This window comes from Paroedura picta, chromosome 7 (assembly GCF_049243985.1).
Source record: "Paroedura picta isolate Pp20150507F chromosome 7, Ppicta_v3.0, whole genome shotgun sequence".
Classification (NCBI taxonomy): domain Eukaryota; kingdom Metazoa; phylum Chordata; class Lepidosauria; order Squamata; family Gekkonidae; genus Paroedura; species Paroedura picta.
Window position 1 is genome coordinate 93,870,963 of NC_135375.1, and position 22,782 is coordinate 93,893,744.

At 43.2% G+C, this 22,782-nt stretch overlaps 1 protein-coding gene and 1 long non-coding RNA gene across 3 annotated transcripts in view; one reads left to right on the top strand and one right to left on the bottom strand.

Annotated features, from left to right (window-relative positions):
* The window catches only part of LOC143841300 (uncharacterized), a 34,558-nt gene that overhangs the window by 1,582 nt on the left and 10,194 nt on the right, over positions 1–22,782 (bottom strand). The window lies entirely within an intron of this gene.
* Positions 5,021–22,782, top strand: part of KCMF1 (potassium channel modulatory factor 1) — a 51,300-nt gene continuing 33,538 nt past the window's right edge. Inside the window, exon 1 of one of the 2 annotated variants that reach the window (XM_077345436.1) lies at positions 5,021–5,143. In XM_077345436.1, the coding sequence (XP_077201551.1) occupies positions 5,128–5,143 (16 nt within the window). In that variant the 5' untranslated portion in view covers positions 5,021–5,127. Of the gene's footprint in view, positions 5,144–5,331; positions 5,477–22,782 lie in introns of those variants that run through there. The other variant, XM_077345435.1, reaches the window with a different exon arrangement.

Below are 22,782 nucleotides of genomic sequence, written 5' to 3' on the forward strand. Positions count from 1 at the left end.
ATTTTATGGGAGTAAAATCAATAGCAGCATCCTGAATCACCATATATTAAAATAGCGCCTTAAACATATGCCATCCCTATACTGAGAAAATAGTTCAACGTATCTGCAATTATGTTCCATTTTGTAGTTGGTTGTACAGAATCTGGTGTTCTGTTGTGTCTTATTAGTTTTGCTTAGTACATAAGCATTTCAATAGAATATTGTTAGTTATTAATCCAGTCTTGTGATCGAGTTAATTGTATGAATTAAAAGTAAAAAATCTTACTTGCACCATTTTAATTATTTGCTATTTTTCATATTATATTGTAAACTTTACAGGTATATCACTTCATATTATCAATGGTTCTGAAGCCACATAACTGCCCTTAATAAACATGGCAACCACTTTCAAATAGGTAGGATTTCCACTAGTAAAGATGGCTACCATTTTTGTTGTTTTTCAATAGCATTGAAGCCAAAGTGCCCTTTGAGAAGATGGCTGCCTTGAGAAGATGGCTGCCTTGTGGTTAGGAAACTCTATGGTTAGGAAACCTAACCTCTATGGTTAGGAAACTCAGCCAAAAACCATTGGAGAGAAAACAACAGGCACTTTTGAAGAAGAAGGAAGAAACTGAAAAGGATATCTGAAAGAAATGCAAGAAAAATTTCATAGCTCAGTTAGATGTGATATAGGGGAACATGAAATACAGAAAGTAGGCAGAAGTAAGAGGAAATTGACAATATAGAAGAAAGTAGCAAGAATCAAGAAGAAACCCGAGACTGGTATAGTAATAGATTTGGAAAAGGATAGTAAGAATGGAAACATGATACTGGGGCAGTTCAAAGAGCAATTCTAGGCAAGTCTATTCAAAATTCTACTTGGGTCTATTGAGGCTTACTCGTGGAAAAGCGTTTTTAGAATTATAGTACTAGTCGATTTTGCCACTGTTTTAATTCTCCCATCCTAAACATGCTTTAAGTAGATGCAAATCCCATTGAATAGGATTGGAATTGCCCAGAAATAAACAAGGAATGAACAGAAATAAATATTATTTTGTTACAGTTGCCTTTTCCAAACTTGGTGGTCAAGAAAAAGTAATGTGATTTTATGAAAGCATGATTTAGGAATTAATCTTTCCATTCTCAGTGAAGCATGTTTTTAAATAGGAATTGTTAAATCGTGTTTTCAATGGAATTGCCAATTTTGGTTTAGTAAATTCCGGGAAATTTGGGGGTGGAGCCTGGGGGAGGGAGGAGCTTCAGCAAGGTATACTAGCATACAGCTGACCTTCAATGCCATTTTCTTCAGGGGAACTGTTCTCTGTCACTTGGAGATCAGTCATAGTTCTGGCAAATCTACAGGCACCACCTTGACAACCTCATTGATTACAAAGGGATCCATTAATATGAAATCATGGTAGAAGAATATATCAGATTGTTTTGCAAGATTGGGTAATATTGCTAAACACATATTTCTGAAGTTGAACAATAAACATTTGGTTAATATGGCTCCAGCAAACTGTGTTCATAATTTTTTGGAATAGTGGGTTATTAATTTATAAATAATTCTGGTCACATTCACTAGAATTTCCAAAGAAAGAAAAAAGTAATATTAACCATTTTTTTGTGGGATTAGTAGCTAATTTAGTCTTTCCCTGAAAATTTGCAAAACATAATAGATATTTGCTGGGACATTTTAAGTAGGGCAAATAACTAAGGAAAAATGTGTTATTTTATCAAGCACCACCAACAAGAAAAAGTCACAGATACATTTATTTATTTTGAACTATTTAGCAACTCCAAAGAAAGAAAGAAAGAAAGAAAGAAAGAAAGAAAGAAAGAAAGAAAGAAAGAAAGAAAGAAAGAAAGAAAGAAAGAAAGAAAGAAAGAATTTTATTACAACATTCACATAAAGTAGATAAACTAAAACAATTTCAGCGGTAAAGCAACAGGCAACATCCCAACTGTTAATCCTGTACAAAGGTCTTTTATTATTCATTATTCAATATGTTGCCCACCACTCACACAGAATGACTTGTGGAAGGTAGCATCAATACCCCAAAATAAAATCCCCATACAAATCATAAAACCAGATAACACCCCTGCCCGGCTCTACAGGCATCTTAACTAATGCGGAAGAGCTCCATTTTACAGGCCCTGTAGAACCAAGAAAGTTCCATCAAGGCCCTCAGCTCTCCCGGGAGCTCATTACATTCAGGTCAGCGCCAGGACTGAAAAGGCCCTGGCACTGGTCGAAGCCAGGCAAACCTCCCTTGGGCCAGAACCTCCAACAGATTTTTACCCACAGAGCAAGGGGCAAAAGGAAATAGGCAGTTCCTCAAATATGTGGGGCCCAGACCACAGATGGCCCTAAAGGTTAACACCAGAACCTTGAACTTTATCTGGGCTGCAACTGGTAACTAGTGCAGCTGCCTCAGCCCAAGCTGCCTCCAAGGCATTCCTGTGAGGACCCCAACTAGAGAAGGTGGGTCTAGGATAGTGTCATATTTCTTGAAGGAGAGGAAGAGTTGGTTCTTATATGCTGCTTTTCTCTACTCGAAGGAGGCTGAAAGCAGCTTACAGTTGCCTTCCCTTTCATCTCCCCACAACAGACACCCTATGAAGGGAGTGGGGGTGAGAGAGCCCTGATATCACTGCTCGGTCAGAACAGCTTTCTCAGTGCTGTAGTGAGCCCAAGGTCACCCAGCTGGTTGCATGTGGCGGAGTGCAGAATCGAACCCGGCGTGCCAGATTAGAAGTCCACATTCCTAACCACTACACCAAGCTGGCACCAAACTAGTGAAAAATGTAGCTTTCTCAAGTTTAGAATGAGCACTTTCCTGCCAACTGAAGTATTGTATAAAACTGGGAGGTAAACTGTAAATCCATGATAGTATAACTGAAATTTTCAATCAATTCTTGTGTAAAACAATCTCCAGGCACAAAAGAAGCTGCAGATTTACACATTTACCAACAGTTTGTTTTCTAGGATTTGTCTGTACTGTTAAAATCAATATAAGGAATCAGCTTCCTTCCCCCACACAAAAAATAGGTAATAATGTTCCTGTAGGTTACTGTTTCCTAAATAGCCTGTGTTCAATGCAGCTCTCAGACGCAAGAGTAAAAATTGAGGTTGCTATGGTAGTATAATACCTATAGTGCATTAATTGCGCTTCAAATGAATTTTCTGGAGTGAAACTTGGTGACTCAGGTCACAGTCATGAGCATTCCAATATACTACAGTTATATTTTAGTTCCTCCGTTTATAGTATTGACCTATTGCATAGTTAAGGCACTATTATAGCAATTCCAACTTTTGAATGCTAGTTGTGGCAACCCTTATCTTGCATTATCCATGAGTCAGATAAGTAATCAATGGGCTTAGGATCCATACCCCTTATGCTATCAAGTTAACAGTGAAGGGAGACGAGGCGTTCTACAGGATGTACGTTTTGGTCCAGGGGACTCAAAATAATTTACTTTTGAGTCCCAAGCTTCCTAATTTGCATGTCTTGAGTTGCAAATAATACTTTGGAAGTCTGTTAATATCAAAAGGTTGCCAAATATAACAACAACAAAAGATAAATATAATTTATTCTCATTTGATGCAAACATGGAGTTACAATATATGCATTAAAATTGCTTTTAAAAAGCCGTCCATAAAATCCAACTCTGTTGTTGGCCACCCTGCGTGGGAGATGGAAGTTCAAGGAAGTTTTCCAGCTGCAGCTGCCTGGATGGGACAGGGGAAGTCCTCTTCTTCTCCTCAATTCTTCCCTTTTTGCACTTCTTGGTAGAGCCTCACAATATTGTGGTACAATCCAATCGTGCTCCCACATGCAGGGCAGGACTGGTTTACCAGTTCTGGAGTCATTCTACAGCAAAATGGGATCGTCTGGCCAGGACACTGCTATACAGTTTGCTTAAAGAAATCACACTGTGGGGGAAAGCCGTCCCAGTGATGAAATACTGGGGACGCCCCCTCCCCAGCTGCACTCTCCCCTTCCAAGGAAGAAATAGGATTTGAAAGAAGGTTTGTTAAGGCAGAAACCCTCTAACGCCTGAAGCGGGGTTTCCACACCAGGCAAAGTAAGCAGAGACCAGAAACCAAATCTGAGAGGAGACCCCCAGTGGCCTGATCCTTCTCTTGCTGCCCCTCAATGTTTACTCGGGAGTAAATTCGAACGGGCCTCTCTTTCCTCACGGCGCTGCAGTTTATAATCAGTTTTATAATCCAGGCGCCGAAGGACGGGAGGGTCAGCCGCTCGGGGAGCCGGCCCTTGAGCTCCCGCCTGAGAGGGCGAACAAGGGGGTCCCGTCAGGCGCTGAGGGAGGGAAGGAGGGAGCGAAGCCAACATCCGGCCGGCCGCCTGCCTGCCTCCCTCTGGCCGCGTCTTCGCTCTCCTCAGCGCCGCCGGCTCTTTCCTTTCTCTCCGTCCCGCTGCGCGATTTCCTCTTCCTCTCGGCGGGCGGGGGGAGAGAAAGGCAGGCTGGGCTGCGCTAGTGAGGCGGCGGCGGCGGCGGCGGAGAAGGAGGAGGAGGAGGAGGAGGAGACGGCCGTGGCGGCGCTGTTACCGCCGAGCGTGCGGGGAGGGAGGGAGGAAGGAGAAGCAGGGACCAGAGCGGCCGGCAAGACCCGCCGTCGCCGCTACTGCTGCTGTTGCTGCTGCCGTCGTCGTCGTCGTCGAGGCGAGGGGCGGCGCTAGGGGCTGGCGGGGGCCTGAGCCAGCTTACAGAGTCACCGTGTCACGGCGGCGGCACCCGCCCGCCCGCTGCCGCCCGGGAAGGAGGGGAAACCGCCGCCGCCGCCGCCGCCTCTTTCCCGGAGAGGCCTCGCTCCCGCCGCCGCCTCCTCCTCCTCCTCCTCGGCCGGAATCGCGTCCCCTCCCTTCGCGCGCGCCCCGGGCGGAGCGAATCCTGCCGAGCGAATCTTGCCCGAGGGAGGCAGGCAGGCAGGCAGGCAAGGCGGGCGGGAGGGGGGACTGGCCCAGCCTAGGCCAGGCCGGGCCCAGGCTGCGGAGCCGGCGCCGAGCAGCCACGACCGGGGGGTGGGAGGGAGGGGAGGGAGGGAGTGGGGAACTGGAGCCCGAGACGGGCCTGGGCTGGGCCGCGCCGGGCCGCCGCCGCCGCCTTCTCCTCTGAACTAGGATGTCCCGACATGAAGGTGAGTGTGAGGCCGGGCCTGGGCCGTGCGAGCCGGGGAGGGGAGGGAAGGGAAGGGAGTGGAGGAAGGAAGGAAGGAAGGAAGGTGGATCATCATGGCGCCACCGACTCTGCTCCGCGAGTCAGAAGCCGGGAGCCCGGCCCGGGGCAGGGGGCGAAGCGAGCCGGCGGCGGGAGGCGGGCCGGGCCCTGCTTTGCATTGTCATGGGGCCTGTGTCCGTTACGGCTCCTCCTCGGCCCGGACCGCGCCAGGGGCTCCGGCGCGGCCTACAGAACCGGGCCCAGGCCGCTGTGGGCGCCTCAGCCGCCGGGCCTGGCCGGGGCCCCGCCCTAGGTTGGAGGGGGGGGGGAGTGGTGGCCGTGGGGCGAGCTCCCCCGATCCGGGCGGCGGGGCGGCTGTGGCGAGGGAGGGCGGGAGGAAGGGGCCGATGGGGGCGAGCGAGGCCAGGCCAGGCCCGCCGGCAGACGCGGGGAGCAGAGCGGGTTCGAGGAGTGGCCTGCGCCCCGGGCAGAGGGGCGGGTGGCTGCGGGGCACGTGGGAATGGCGTGCATCGGCTGGAGAGTTAACGGCCCCGGGAGTTGGGGAGCGAGAGGCCGGTGTGGGAAGCAATGGTCGAAACGGCCCCAGGGAGGGATCTGTCCGGGGGAGAAAAGAGATCCCTGGGGGAGAAAAGAGATCCCGGGGAAGGGGGTGGCTGCAGACGGACCTGGTGTCTGTCGCCTGAGGGAAAATGGTCGCACGCTGTGGGTTGAGTGGGCATCGCAGCGCGGGCCGGAGAGCGATTTGGCAGCGGAGCCAGCGAAGGGGTAGACCTGGCAGAGCTGGCAGACCGGGAAGGCTCACGGAGGCCGTCTGCGGACGTGTTGATGTGGCAAGGAAAAGGTGGATGGAGAGTGGCGCTGAGGAAAGCGTGAGGCCCTCAAGCTTCTCTCGTGAGGAAGTCGGTTTGGAAGGAGAAGTTGAAACTGAGCACTTTGGGCTTGGCGGGAGGCTCAGCATATGCTCTGGAAGTGCATGCTTATGGACGGTAGGGCACAACAGACAGTTATGGCTGGAGGAGAACACCTTCAGATAGGGAAAGGTGAAATGTGTAAGGGTCTAATGGTGTGTACACAGTGTTCTTGTACCATGTACAGAGTTGATTGGGTGGGGCTTTGCAGAGGTTTATTGGAAACTGCAGTTGTGATCTAGCCTGGCCTAGGAACAAGGTAGTAATCTCTATGTGCCAGTAGTTGGCTATTGTGTATTTGAGGGGCATGTGGAATACTAAATTCTCTGCGGTATTGACTTCTTGATAACGCTGTCTTTTCTGACTATAATATGCCACGCCGTCTTCTGCCTTTTGCTTGGTCACGTTTACGATAATACGGAAGGTAAAGTGAGCGATAGTTCAGATTTCCTTACATAATGTTTATCGCTGTAATTGAAATAAATGGTTGTTCAAGAAAGAGGTAGGAACTGAAAAGGTCAAAACATGTGCACGATATGATAAAATTATACATATGAGCACAAAGAATGTGGTTTGTGATGTTTGATAGTCTAGCAAAGAAATGATATACAGATGTTCTCTGAAATAAACAATACTTTTAAAACAAGCTATATAGATGAAACAAAAAGGGAAAGAAAAAGTAATAGCTAGTGGATCAGAAATTTTGCTGTGGCACTAAAGGCAGATGTTATAGTGATACCGAGGAATAAAGAGTCCAACACAACCAAAACTTTTGTTGACACGTATGTTACTCCAATATGTGTTCTCTCACCTTATTTCACATGAGAAAAGGACTTCCTACTTTTTACAGTTCCATGCCCTTGTGGAATTCTCTCTGACAAGATGCATTAATAACTATAGATGTCTCTGAATAAGTAGTGGATGAATTTCTGAAGAATAAGTTTGTTAATGCTTGTTATTAACCATGATAGATAAATGGAGCCAACAGTGAGGGGCTGTTGCTCTCGGGGGCTGCCTGGAAGTTTCTAGTCAGTTAGGATTGGGATGCTGAACTAGAGGTACCCATGGTCTGATCCACTAGACATCTTATATTCAAAGTGAACAATAAGTTGCTTTATATGTTGTTTTCAGGATGAATGCTACTCAGATTGTTGTTTAAGGCCTGCAATCAAATTGTATGCAGGCTTAAAGTACTCTAGCAAAATAAAAGATCTGTTATAGTTGCACTGATTAAAATTATAAAGGAGAGATGCCAAGTGCTTCTGAGGTTTTATATGTATCATGTATATGCCAGTTCTTCAGAATTTGAGAGCTTTCTCTAAATGACTAACAGCTGTTTTTTTTTAAAGAAAGCATTTGCCCCCAAGGTTCTGCAAACCCACTATCAGATGGGTTCACAACGTGAACTCATTCTTGTTAGTTCCTTTTGTTTTCCTGCAGCCTGATTGAATGTATATTTACTTAAGGGTAAGTCCCACAGATTTTAGTGAGCCTTTTTCACAGGTCAGTTCATGGAAGTGCACCCAATTGATTTATACGTATAGAATGGAAATATCTAGTGGCTCGGGAGCCACATATGCCTCTTTGCCGTGCTATCTGTGGCTCTTCTGCGCACTGCTTCACAACATGGCACATGCCCTATGCTCAGGAAAGGGGGAAAGGCTGTTGCCTAGTAGGAGTTATGGTTGACAGATGGTTCCCACCTTGAAACAGCCATCGCCAGATAAATGGGCAAGCTGCAAGCCTCCCTAAAGTGCAGGACTCATGCCAGTGCTGGAAGAAAGTATGGCTCTTCTAGTTAATGGTAAGAGAAATTATGGCTCTTTCATAAGCCACAGAGGGAGCACCACTGGTATGGAAGATATTTCCTGCAGTGTGATTTCAGTGATAAAAAGAAGCTTTTTATTTTTATTTTTTTGAATTTATAACCCGCCCTCTCCGCCAAAAGCGGACTCAAGGCAGCAGACATCATACATATTGTAATACAGTTAAAACATTAAAACCATGTTAAAATTTATAAAACTTTAAAAATCTAAAACCAGAAGTCTAAAGCCAGAACTCTAAGACCCTGGGTGGGGTGCAATGTAGGAGGGATGCCAAATTAGATGTTAGCTACTTTACTGGCCGTGACTGTAAGCCTGGTAGAAAAGCTCTGTTTTATAGGCCCTGCAAATCTTGATGAGCTCTGACAGGGCTCTGATGTTTTTGAGCTCATTCTACCAGGCAGTAGCCAGGCCAGCCAGATTTCTTTGGGTCTAGAAACCACTAACCTGCTCGTATTGGCTGAGTGTAAAGCTCTTCTGGGGACAGATTCGGAGAGGTGGTCCCTTATGCAGGGCCCAGACTGCATATGGCCTTAAAGGTCAAGACCAGCATCTTAAACTTGACCCAGAATAAATCGGTAACCAGTGCATTTGCTGGAGAACAGGCTGGATATGAGCTCTCCATGGGTTCCTGGTCAGGACCCAGGCTGCCACATTTTGTACCAATTTCAGGTTCCAGATCAGAAATAAGGGAAGACCTGCAAAGACAAAGTTACAGAGGTCCAGTTTGGAGGGGACCATTGCATGAATCACTGTGGCAAATTTTTCTGGGGCCAGATAGGGCGCTAGTAGTTTGGCTTTGCATAGATGAAAGAAAGCCGGCTGCTCTACTTTCATGGGCTGGACTTGCATAGTTAAGGAGAGGTCCAAGGTCATTCCCAACTTCCTAACAGACTGTGCAGCAGAAAGCTGCACCCTGTTAAGACTGGGAAGGTGCACTTCCTTGTTGGGCCCTTTCCTTCCCAGCCACAGGACCTTCATCTTCGAAAGGTTCAACTTCAGGTGACTTCGCGTGAACCATTCCATTGCAGCCTTTAGACACCTGGCCAATAACTTGGGGTAATAGTCGATCAGACGCTCATCAAAAGGTACAACTAGGTGTCATCTGCATATTAGGGACAACCAAGCCCATATTAGAGGGCACATAAAAAATGTTAAATTGTGTTGGAGAGAGGATTGCCCACAGCACAACCCCACATTGGAGGTGTCAGTGGTGGGATTGTTTTAATTAACAGTGACTACTATCTGTGATGCTGACAGAAAACCTGCAAACAAACAAACCAACAAAAAAAGCATGGTTCTGTAGACATCTGTGGATAATGGACATTCTTCTAAGGTACATAATGTTTGGTATTTGAGTATTCAGTGTGGAATGTCCCTGAACAGACTTTAAGAAAAGGGGCATTGTAGGTAGTACTTCAAGGAATGCTAAAAGCATTAGAAGCATATGCAGTTATTTATTTCCCCAGCCTTCTTGCACATTAGGGAATCTACATCAACTGTCAAAGCTTACAGTTCAGAGTAGCTCAGATCAGTTGGAGCAAGTACTCTCAGTTGCTTTATGTATGGGTGTTTTTGAACTACTCATTTTGGCATATCCCACCATTAATGGAGTAGTGAGCTTGGTAGAAATCTCTCTGCAAAGGCTGGATGATTTCTTTTAAGCAGATATGTGGAGATGTACCGAAAGAACCAAGAATGAATAAGAATGTTGGGGACTGGAAGCTGTTGGGTCCTACTGTACAGGGGTAAGGTGTGTGTGATTAGAAGGAAAAGCCTTGAGATTCCCCAAAGGAACAAAGACTAGAGCTCTAAGAAGCTGACCCAAGGTAGTTTATAACAGTTGATATTGTGCTGGTGATTGCTGTGACATGCTGTCAGTTTATGGTGTCATGGTGTTTAGGTTCTTGGTGGTGCTTGGCAAAAGGAGCCATCAGTTCTGTAACTAGTTACATTGAAACGTCATCCTTTTTGAGTAAAGCTGCTTGATGGGCACATATTCAACATCTGCATCATTTGGCATCTTTGTGGTTGGTGAGCTGCCTCTTTGGGGTAGGGCAGCTAAGGAGTTTTGGTCCGTGCCATGGGCTTGTAGAGGCAACTCACTGGGGAAGATGGTAGCCGTGAAGGAGAGTCTTATTGCCATATACCTGAGGTGCATATGAGTCACTCCGGTTGAGGTTTTTGTTCTGTAAGAGTGCTAGCATTGCTGGTTGTTTTGGCTAGAAACTACACTAGTCCCTTAACTTTTCCTTCACAATGCTAGTCCGAATCTAGCCTAGCACTTGTATAAAATGCAGAAGCCCAGAAATCAGAATTCAACTATATATGGAACAATCACACTCCCATGTCTTATTTGGCTACACGTAATGTTGAAGTGGGTTCAAACTTGGCATGCACATTGACACAGGTTGAACTGCCACTGTTAAGAATCACTTTGCTGGATCAGGTTAAGGACCCCAGTATTCCCTTTGCCAACAGCAGTAAGTGATGGGATAACGAGCATTTGGGGTTCTATTTCCATCTGAATACGGAGGCTCAGTTTTAGCTTTTTAGAGTTTAATATTCATGTGCCTTTATTCCATGGGTTTCTTAAACTCTCTTTTCAACATGTCAAAGCTAATGACCATCAAATCTAGTGGCAATGAATTCCATAAGGTATGTCCGGTATGTAATACTTTCTCTTGTTTACTGGCGGCCAGTTTCATTGACACTGCATTGTAGTATGAAACAGAGAGATGACTTGATCCAGTCAACTATGTGATCATGCACAAACTAAGCTGAGTCTCCCCCGTACCCATTGCCTTGGTGTGCCAGGCTGCTACAGGAAACTGGGAGCTTTTGTGTGGCTCCTGCATCGTTGTCCGGCCTTCTTCCCTCCACTTGGTTTAGAAATGTGGTTTGTCTACCTTGACCAAGAAGACAAGAGACAGATATACAGGGATATGGAAAGTATACATAGGTCTCATATCCCCCATCGTGGCCTGGTGTGCTTCTAAATGCCTTGCAGGAGGGAGTGCCAGGCTATATTATGTTGTCTGGAAAAAAACTATTTTTTAGAACCTGCACATACAGTGGACTGGATCAGGCATAACTGTCGCCATATAGCATGGCGACACTTGCTTAAATTGACTCATCATTTCAGATAAAAAAAACTTGAACTGCAATTGCAGTTTGATACTGTCCTTGAAAAGAGTGAAATTTGGGGCATATATGTGCTCAAACAAATCACTTTATCCGAGGACCCAAGGATAACTTCCATTTAATTGCCGTGGGTCAGATTTCAAACCGATGAACATATTGAAAGAAGCCACATCTCATTTGTATGGTTTTATGTAACCAGCTATACAAATGTCATAAATTATAAAAACACACACTTTATCCTTGAGTAGGGTTGGGAGTTTTCCCCCAAGAGTAGAACAGTAACAGGCATTGGACTGTTTATCTTTTAACTGTTGGTAAGAGTTACTGTCAACAGTGATATTAACTACTGTTAAAAGTAACCAGGTCTCGTTCATAACAGATAGATTCTGAGAGTAGTTACACTGAATCAGACCAGTGGTCCATCTAGTCCAGCATGCTGCTTTACAACATGTCAAAGGAGAGTCTACATGCAAGACTCACATCTGGCAGTCAGACATTCTGTATCTGAACCAAGAGAGCCTGTTGGTCTGTTGGCTAATAGACAACAAGACAACTACACTCCATATATTTGATCATACTCCCAGCCATTTAAATTCAGCCTCTGGCCCCTGCCATGTTTTGTAGTACTTACTTTCTGTCTTGAATTTACTTCCAGTCAGCTTCATAGGGAGACTGAGTTCCTTGCATAACTGTTACCTTGAGCCATCTTTTTGCACAATCTGAAGGCTGCATATGATTTAGTTATGTTTCATAGGGTCGTCGTTCTATCCTGTGATAATTTGGATTGTTGCTTTCTTTACTTTTGCCCTTCCCTCTGTTATTTTGAGATACAGTGACTAGAGGTCCACACAGTATTCCAAGAGTAGCTGTACCAGGGAGTTGCTTAAGGGTGTTATTATATTAGTAATTTTGTTCTTTCCTGGCAAAATGTAACATGGTATTGGCTGGGTTTTAGCCTTTCTGCACACTTTTAACAACCTATCCACCACAGTTCCAGTCCCCCCTTTATTTTATCTGTCATCACCAGTTCAGACCTCATCAGTATATGACATTAAGACGTCTTTCTTTCCCAAATGTGCATCACTTTGCACTTACACATTGGATTTCTGCCATGTTGTCCATCCACCCAGTCTGAAGGGGTTACTTTGGAGTTTGTCACAATCCCCATGCATTATCACCGTCACTTTGTTGTCATTTGCAGACCTCAGTGCCTCCATGCTCACCCCCATCCCAGTCACTGAATAAGCCTTTGGGGTGTCCTCTGCTGACTTCCTTCTATAAACCACTTTGAATAACTGTATAGAAAAAAAGTTCACTGGGCTCAATCAGATTACTGTTTCCCACTAAACTGGATCCAGTGGCTTATTTTACCAAGTGTCTCTCTTGTCAGAAGTCCTGATGGGAGACAGTCACTGGATCCAACCTGCTTTTCTGGAGTCTGAAGTTATTTTATATTGAAAACTGAAGATGTTACACTCATTGATTCACTACTCTAGTCAGTAATATGCTACTTGATGCACTGGCAATGAAGAAAAAAACACGGGACTGAAGTGTTTGAACAAATGATCTTTTGATTCTTGACCAGCTATTTTTCTTCTCCATTAGGATTTGAGTTTATTTTTCCCCATGTGAAATTTGCATTTTCAGATATCTGTTAGAAGCTTCACAGTGTTGTTCTAAGGTAGAGATTTAAGCAAGTTGTACTGATAATGCCATATATGCTGTTCAATAATAGTGAGTTGAGCACTTGCTAGGGACAGGTTTAGGCTGACTGTTTTTAAAACTTTACCTTCTGTTTCAAGTAACATTGAAGTTAAAAGCTGTTCAAGTGTGGGCCTGTAAAGATTTATAGGGATCTTTTCTTTCCCATCTCTGTTAATAATCTGGCTCTACCTTTCCTCCTCACCCGTTGTTTTCCTGAGCGTCCACTCTTCTCCTGCAATTCACCTCCTTTACTTTACAACTTTCTCCATCATGACCTTGTATGTCAAAATGAAAAGTGCTCATAAGATTGAGCATTGGAATTTGATAATATTCCTTATTTTTTTCCGTGCTGCTTGAAAAGAGTTTTGGTGACTATATTTGCGAATTAATTTTTTGACCAGATGTTTTTTTGTAGCTGGCAAGACTTTTTTTAAAATGTGAAAACATCTTATTCAGCAGCTATAGAGAAAATCTATAAGATATGCAATGGAAATCTGGTATGGACGCTGACTGGGAAAATTTAAAAGACAGAGACACGTGTTGTAAAAATCCAAACAACTGGGGACGAGGTTTGTGCTTCACTAGTGAGCCATACTCTGTATAGTAGGCCACAGGCGGTAGGCGTAACTCTCCAGCGTTGCAACGCGATATTTCTGGTTCTTTTTTTGACAATTTAAAAACTTTAAAACCCAACAGTTTTGCCTTGTCGAAATCTTTAATTTAAAATAACTAATCTGACTTTTTTGCAGATTTTTTTAAATGAAAATTCAAAAATTAGTTTTAATGCTTGATGTTTTCACATAAACTTTACGCGACAATCTGATTCTCACAACTATTTTCATGTGTTCTTATGATCTCTTCTAACGCATGAAGGAACAGTTTGCTACATATGGCATTTCTGATGCCCTCCAATAGTATATCTATCAGTGGCTGAAATAATGTAGCATTTCCTAAAGATTTCCTAAAGATTAAGTGCTGTACATGTGCAAATATTGGTGGGTTCTTGATTTTGTGTTTAATGTGGCCTGAGGGCACTGTTTACAGATGTGAAGTAGGCCCATGTCAGAATATACTGAAAGAATGCCTTGCTGAATTAGGCTTAGGTTCATCTAGTAAAAATGTTATTGCGAACACTGCCCCTACCAGATGCTTTTGAAAAGTCTCCAAGTGTAACACTCCCAAGCCACCTTTGTTGATTTTTCCAGCATCGGATAATGGAATGGTGGCTAAGTACATAATTCAGCAGCCTTCCTGAGACCAAACAGAGCCTGAATGAGAGACCTCGTGGGAACCCTATGTATGTCTTTGTCGGTTCTGCAGTGGAAGAAAGACGGTCTATAAATGGGGATACATTACTTCTGAGCATTCAAGTTCCATTAGGTACCACAGCTCACAGGGCTGTCTTGCATGAATTTGTCTAATTGTTTTAAGGAGAGTGCAAGAGGGTACCACTACACTTTATGCCAGTGAATCCCCCATTGTGTGGTGAATCCATTTTGGATTCACCAGTATTCTGTGCAGTAGTGGTTAGTACCAAGTGATGGAGAGGAGATGTAAGCCAGTGGAAGCTGATTACGTAGGTGTCGAAATAGTAGCTTGTCCTTCCTCAAAGGGTCCTTGCTTTATGTATTTCATTTCTGCCCCATGTGACCTTTCCACTAAAACTTCTGATAGACAGATGTTTCCAGAATCTTAATTGTAGTGAGGGCAAGTGCAAGAAAACAATTTGGAGATCTAGGGCCCAGACGTGTGCAAGAAAACAATTTGGAGATCTAGGGCCCAGACTCTGTGAATTTCTGCCAAAGCTAACAGTGTGTAGTCATAGAGTGCTAGGGTAGCAAGGCACTAAAGTATATGTGTGTTTAGGACTTTGTGGCTCAGTTTGTAGTCCATGGTTTCCTTTAACCAGCTTTATGAACTAGATACTTCAGAATGGAAAGGGCATGCTGACAACAAAAGGTAAATTGAATTTGGCTTTTGTGAGACAAGGCAGTTTGGAGGCAGTTAATTGTGCAAGGATATCATTTCTTTTTCTTTTGTTTTTTTGACCATGGATCTTCTGCCAGTTTCATTGGTTGGCACAGAATTCTGCTATGGCTTATTGGAGAAGGCAAGCAGGTTGTTGTTACTGCTATTGGAGCGATTTCTCTCGCTGCAACAGAGTAAAAGAAGCTCAAAACTGGTTAGCCTTTCTTGCTAAGGAAAGCCATTCAGCTGCTGGGTAATTTTATCCTCTGCCCTCTTTCTGTACGTTTTGTAATTTTGCAGTGCTTCTGTTTGAGATGAGCTTAACCATATATGTAAACAGGATTGGAAAACCAGCACACCATAGTTTCATAAGTATACTTCCAAAGCTCGCCTTCGCTGGCTGCTATGGGTGGGAACAGTTGCTTCGGCGGCCAAATTGCACAACCCTAGTTATAGACATATATACCTGCTGCTGAATCTGGATGGTGGGTATACCTAAGCTGTCTTGGTGAGGTGTTACTGTTGCAATGATTTGTGGTCAGTCTTCATAAAATGAATAATTAAGGAATAGGTTTCTCACTGGGCCCTTACCCAGTAAAGGTTAATACACTGATTATTTAGGGGCAAAGGCTAGTGTGAGCCAAGGAAGTTCCAGTTCAGATTTTCTTTTAGCTGCAGACTCACTAGTTTTGGCAATCCATTGTTACTCCTTTGAACCATGGTTATTTTGTCATGCCCTTGCCAAATAGGAGTTTTTCTTTATTCAGACATACCTGAACTTATTTTTAGTTCACATGAATTTGTGTAGTTCTCACCCTGCCTTCCTAGCAGATTTGTACATAACTTACCAGTTAGCTGCTTTCCTTTCATTTGAATTCAGCTGTCACTGTGTAAAGAATATTTTTTTCCTTTTTAGAAGCTTCTCTTACAGTATAGGATACTGGCACTAGAATTCTTTTGATCGTTTTTCTCTTCCCGAGATGGAATTGCTCCAAATCATTTGCATGACTCCAATCAGCTTGCAGGCATTTTACTTTTAACTTATTTTAAATGCCATGTTAATAAACGAAAGGACTTCTAAAAGCTGAGTCATGTTTTCATGGTTATGTGCGGAGTGCAGAATTCCAGGTACTTGGCAGCTTGGGCAGTTGCAGATTTGAAACTGGCACCTAGAAATTTGAAGTTGTAAGTTTTCATGTGCTCCTGTACAGAACTGGCCCTTGGACATGGACACTGGTGCCTAGCAATTGTGGAGATATATTTCCCGCCTTGGTTGTTTGTTTATATCAAGGTGTTGAATTGAATTTCTTTAGTGTCGCTGAGCAACTTGTTTTCATTTTGTTTGATTGCTGCTGTGCTTCCTTTAGGAACCAAGGCTACATTCTTCTGTTTGCTGGGTTTGAATGACACAAAAAGTCCCCAAACTAGTTTTGTTCATTTTCATTTTCTTTGCTATAATAATAAGAACTTTATACATACGGTCACAGACCAGGATATAAAAATTAGACATTTTCTTTGTTAAAATTTGGGGCAAGGAGAGCTCTTTAATCTCCTTTCCATTGTTAACTTTACCCCTCTGTTCTTTTTTTCATGACAATGAAGTCTCTTGCTAGCATCAAGCGATCCTTTGAGTCTCTATGCAGGGTTCATTTCTACCTGACTTTTACTCTTCCTTCTTTTTTTACCTACAATTCTCTCACCTTCTGCGTATAGGTTTTCTATATCACGGTGGATCAATGCAGATGTAACATTGTGGATCTCATAAGTACCAGAGACTGTGGGATTGCTCTCTGTTTTACGTCAGTACAGATATTAACCATGGTTAAGGTTAAACAGGATTTCAGTTTTGCATCAGCTAAGATGCCTTTGTGAGGCTTACAAAGGAGAGGGAGTTTGTGCCTTAGAAAAAAGACGTACAGGAGGGTATATGCAATCCCAGTATTTTAACTCAAGATAGCCATTTTTATCCCTGCAGCTGGTCGGCTGAGTGCCTTAAAACGTTGTTGTTGTTGCTGCTGCTGTAGTCTGCCATCAGAGATAGGAGGGAAAAATCCCTGAATTGACAGTTGTCTCATCCTTTGGGTGAATGGACAGGCTTGGTGTCCTTAAATGCAAGTATTTAAACCAGTTGGATTTTAAAGCTGTATTGAACCTCTGACTTAGTGTTACATCCAAACATAATTGTATGCATTAACAAGTATCTGTTAGGCTTCACTCTGTGGAAAGTGCTGTCCTTTGGTTTACTTTGCAGTATGACCGAGGTCTTGTGCCTGACCAATAAAACAGGGAGCTTGAACTTTGCAAAAGGGGCTGTCAATTGTTTACTGGAGAGTGCAGTTTAATCTTCAAAACAACATGGGAAATAAATACATATGAAGAAAGTAAAGGAATGGGTACTCTGATTTGTCAGGGCAGCTTTTTTTTCTGGCCTTGATTTTACTTGTCATCCCTCTCTTTTTTCTTAACTTCAGTTTTCTGTGAAATTGTACACACCACAAGAAGGTTCTGAAACTACTAAGTTGAAATGAAGATCCGGTTGCTCATCTGATTTCCCCCTTCTCCTCAGAACCCCTCCCTCCAGTTGTCAGACAGTTCACTTGGACTTTTCATATGTCAGGAAATGCTGTCCTTCTGAAGGATGTACCCCAATTAGAAATGCTTTTTGTTTTGAGACTGAAAAGCCTAATGGGGCCATAGTTGATGTCTGTGCGTTGGCCATATTTATTTACTGTTGAATTCATCTTTGTATTGGAGGTCACCTACACATTATGCACGTGAAGGAGTTCATTTGTCCAGACCTGTCAACTTGTCTTTAGCTGCTTATGGTGGAAAGTGCAGTGTGCCTGTGCTTTGTCTTTTAAATGCTTGATTAAAAAGTGAGGAATCTTACATGCCAGTAAGAGTTTGGCTTTGAAAATGGCGGAAAGAAAATCCTTTGTGTAGAAACAGACAATGACTGAAATGGAATACTTGCATGAGTGAAAGGGTAGGCTCGCCTTTACTTCCATAGATGTGGTGAAAGTTAGTAGGGAGAGGTTTTTCCTGTATAATCCGATATTTAATAGGAAGCCGTGGAGCTAAATGGCTACTTCTGTGTACTAATGTGAAAATTCCATGACTCATGTGGTAAAACTAAGATTGTAGGAGATAGTTGGAATACAATGACTGTAAACAGTGGGTGGGTGGTATGGTGCTGGGCTTGATTGACAAGAGAAATTATTGATGTGCCTAAATGTAGGGTGGCTCGAATGGGTAGATCTATGTACTTTTTTGAGGAAATAGAACTTCTGATTTAATGCAAAGTACGTTTGAGCTCTATGTGTTAGGGAAAATGACATTTTCGATTCCTATAAGTCTCATGAAAGCTCACTGGGTGCAGTGATATTTTGCGTGGGTGAGTTGTATGCCGCTTGCTCTTGGGGAATTCTACCCTCAATTAGTGAAGAGTGTTTTAGAATTGTTTCACAGGGATTGTTGCATTATCAAACGAATTGTTTTAATTTGTTTTTCATATCCTGTGTTGAAATTTTGTAAGAATTCTAAACTTTTTCCATGATAAGATGTCCAGTCAAGTCCTCTATATCTTTTCATTAAGAATATCATGGAACTAAGTCATTGGGGTACCTGCTGTGTTTTGTTTCCTTCTTTGTTTTACTGGGAAAGTACAAAGAAAAAAGCATTGGTGATCTAATTTGCTGATTATTCCTCCCAGCTCTTAGGCTCAGGGAGGAAAGCAAAGGCAAGCTCCAGATTAGAGTGGTGGCCCTTTTAAGCATGTTTGCATAGTGTATCTTGCGGGGCACTCAAGCTATAGATAGGAGAGAGAGAGCAGTGATGGCCTCTCTGACCATGGAGGCTTCAACCTCCACAGAAGCCAGGGAGCCATCAGATTGGGCAGGCACGGCTTCAGTTGGGCTGCCTTAGGCCCAATTGTCCAAGCAACTCTCTGTATCAGAGCCCTCTCAAAGTCCCACTTATAAAACACAACATCAGCAGCTCAGGCCTGCTGCAGTTGCCAGATTTTGAGCAGTAACCATTTTGATAGGTGGTCTTATGTACATGGAGAACTAGCTATAGCCTCCACAAGTCAAATAAGCCCAGAACTGGGGAGACAGCCACTTCATTTCAACCAAAGTAGGCTGGTTCATTAGGCTGGTAATGTAAATGCTCTTCATATTTCTCAGACAAACAATGAGGGTGGAAATTGAAAAACCTATTTTTTTTTTTTTTGCCAACAGACCTTTATCTAGCTGCCTTTCCTCTCCCTCAAGGCATTAATTAGAATGGCAGGTTAACTTTTTTGAGTCGAGGGACTGCTGGTTGGCCAACTGAAGCAGCATGGAAGAGAGGAAGAAATAGACCTCTGAGATATACTCCCCCCCCCCTCAGAGAGTGATGCTAATAGCAGGGAGAATTTCTCTCACATGAGGAAGGTGGAGAGGAGATAGAGATCTCTGGGCCGTCCATCAGATTTCTCAGGTCCAGAGATTTCAATATCGGGAACAAGATCTGTTAGTTTTGCTTTAACTTAAGAATGGTTTTTGTTAAGCAGTTTGTCTTATTCTGTCTCTGGCTGGGCCTTCTTTTAGTTTAGTCTCTCAGTCAGTTTGTTTATCCACTGACCATCCTATAGGAACCCTGCAGAGTCAAAATTGAAAGACATTGCAAAGCAGAAACTTGCCACTAGAGGCTGCTTGTATGCATTACGACAAAGAATATTAGGACCTACTGTCAAAGACACTGGCGGCTGTGGATCTTAAAGAGAGGTGGATGGTTCACAGTGGAATTACAACAGAAAAAAAAGAAACCTATCCCAGGGCTAAATTACTGTAATTTATAATTTGTACAATTTAACAAATAAATGTACAGTTTTACAATCGTTTTCAATTTTTAATACCAAATAAAGAACCAACCATAACAGTTTCTAGATAAGTGTTGTTTTCATTTGCTTTTTGTCAGTGGATGTGTCTTAGGTTCAAAAAGTACAATTAGTACAAATATCATGTGCAAGTAAATCTTATATCATAATACAAGATGAAATATTACAACTACACATACCTCCTATAACAATTGCTATAAGAACTTTCCACTGTGAAAGAATATTTCTACCAAGTAACCTTCAAAAATCACAACAGTACATTAATCATCTTTTACATTACCATTCAAGTTAACTATTAATGCAACAATATTAAAACTTAATATTACCTTGTTATGCTTATCTAATAATACAAATAGGCAATTATAGGAAGTATGTGTATTTATAATATTCATTTGTTAAATTGTACAAATTGTACATTACAGTAATTTAGCCCTGGGATAGGTTTCTTTTTTTCTATTGATCTTAAAAAGACAGCAGGAGTAGATCAGGCACCAAACATGGACCCAGGGGAAATAAAGAGTTCTTTCCCATGTTAAGTTTAAATCAGGTTTTTCCTTGTCCTGTGTTTCTGAATAGCAGATGAGAGAAGAAAGGCTGATCTAGACTGTCTGATGTGTCCTTCCCCCATCTTCAGACAATAACCCTGGAGACTGTAATGCTATAACAGTGCATCAGCCAGGGGACTTGTAAAAAAGTCCCCTTTTGTTACCCGCCACGAGCCTGTAGGGAGTGGCGGGAAATAAATTGAATAATAATAATAATAATAATAATAATAATAAAACTCATCAGCATAGGATAGTAATGCTTATAGGTTTAAAATGAAACATGTGAATTGGCTGTAGGCCATGGGCTTTGCCCTTTCTCAACCTTTTTACCTATGAGAAACCCCTGGAACATTATTCAGGCTTTGAGAACCCCCAGAAGTGGTGCAATTGTGCACAATATGGTTGGGAAGCATAGTTGTATATGTGCTACTCCCCTTTCCACCCCCTCCAAGCCCATCATTAGCCATGGGGAGGGGGCAGCAGCTCAATATGAGCATATATGGTCATGTTAACCAATACATGTTTAACATTTTTTTTAATATATAAAAAATTAATTCCCACCCATTGAGGAAACCCTTCCAGGGCCATCAAGAAAACTCAAGGTTTTATAAAATCCTGGTTGAATAAGCCTGGCCTAGATAAAAGGGAAGACTTTGATTAAAAAGAAAAACATGAATTCACAGCGACAGCTATTAGAGCATCCACCACTGCTTCTATCGGGTCCAGGGCAGCCACAGTCTGGACTTGCTAATTCCAGATAACTACCGTCATCTTATTGAGGGCCCCAACAGTCCTCTTAAAGCCACATCTTTTTCAGCAAATGCAACTTTGGACTCCTTGATGTTTCATCTACAGCCATGGCTTCTGCGGCAATAGTCAGAGTACTACATACACATTCCAAGAGGGCAGATTGTTTGGAGATGCATGCAACAAGATGTTAGTTAAGACTAGGAACAAGGAGAGGAGGAAGCTCTCCTTAGAAATTTAAGATGTATGGATTGAAGGCACTTTGGAAATTATTCCTTGAGTGTCTAACACATGTTCCTTAGATTTAAACAAAAGGGTAGCCGGAACCAGCAGAGGCAACTGTTCATAAGAGGAGCATTACCTAAGATGGCAAAGCCATTTCAGTCTGACTCTCGGCAATCCTGTGGCTCAACTGTCGCCACAATTGCCAACCTTGCACTACTTTCTTTTGGTTCTGTAATGTTCTGGCCAGTGTCCATTTTGTTCATTGGTGTTCTTGGTCAGCCTCGTTTCCTTTATCCACTGACCAATCTTCCCAATCTTCTATCCTTCTCTAAGGTCTGAACAGCTAGCACTACCAGCGGTAGCTGGAGTCTGCCCATGTGCATTCTTTCTTTGCTTGGGGTGCCCAATGATGGGGCTCTGAAAGTCAGCCATTACTAGAGTTATCTTCACTACATTTCCAACACACAATGCAGTAGAGTTTTCTTTTGCGCTTGGATAGTTTGTCTCAAAATTAAGTTTATCTGAATTAAAATTTAATTCTCTTACCACGGGAAGGGGAGGGGGGGATAAAGTGGTGCCTGGCTCAGTGCCAGTGGTGGTGTATTGCAGCCAGCGAGAAGCATGGGTATGGCTGCAGCCAGCATCACAGAATAAAGTGGGGCACTGCTAAATCTGTGTTTCTCTTCACATTACACTCAGGTCACACGGCTCTCATTGCCAGATGCACCACTGTTGGGCTGCTTGGATGCTGCCATATTTATGCTTCTTCCACATAGAAGAGCACAGCAGTGCAGGGTCTTGCCCTGCTGGGCCTTGGTGCAGCACAGTTGAAAAGGGCAGAGCATATTGGCTGTACATCTCATTACTAGTAAGATTGTACCTGGGTTGCAGGATAAAGATGACACCAAATTGGGAGGACTGGCAAATACTCCGGAAGATAGAGACAGAGTTCAACGAGATCTGAACACAATGGAAAAATGGGCAAATGAGAACAAGATGCAATTTAATAAAGATAAGTGTAAAGTTCTGCATCTGGGTCAGAAAAATGAAAAGCATGCCTACTGGATGGGGGATACACTTCTAGGTAACACTGTGTGTGAACGAGACCTTGGGGTACTTGTGGATTGTAAACTAAACATGAGCAGGCAGTGTGATGCAGCGGTAAAAAAGGCAAATGCCATTTTGGGCTGTATCAACAGAGGCATCACATCAAAATCACAAGATGTCATAGTCCCATTGTATACGGCACTGGTCAGACCACACTTGGAGTACTGTGTGCAGTTCTGGAGGCCTCACTTCAAGAAGGATGTAGATAAAATTGAAAGGGTACAGAGGAGAGCGACGAAGATGATCTGGGGCCAAGTGACCAAGCCCTATGAAGATATGTTGAGGGACTTGGGAATGTTCAGCTTGGAGAAAAGGAGGTTGAGAGGGGACATGATAGCCCTCTTTAAGTATTTGAAAGGTTGTCACTTGGAGGAGGGCAGGATGCTGTTTCTGTTGGCCGCAAAGGAGAGGACACGCAGTAATGGGTTTAAACTTCAAGTACAACGATATAGGCTAGATATCAGGAAAAGGTTTTTCACAGTCAGAGTAGTTCAGCAGTGGAATAGGCTGCCTAAGGAGGTGGTGAGCTCCCCCTCACTGGCAGTCTT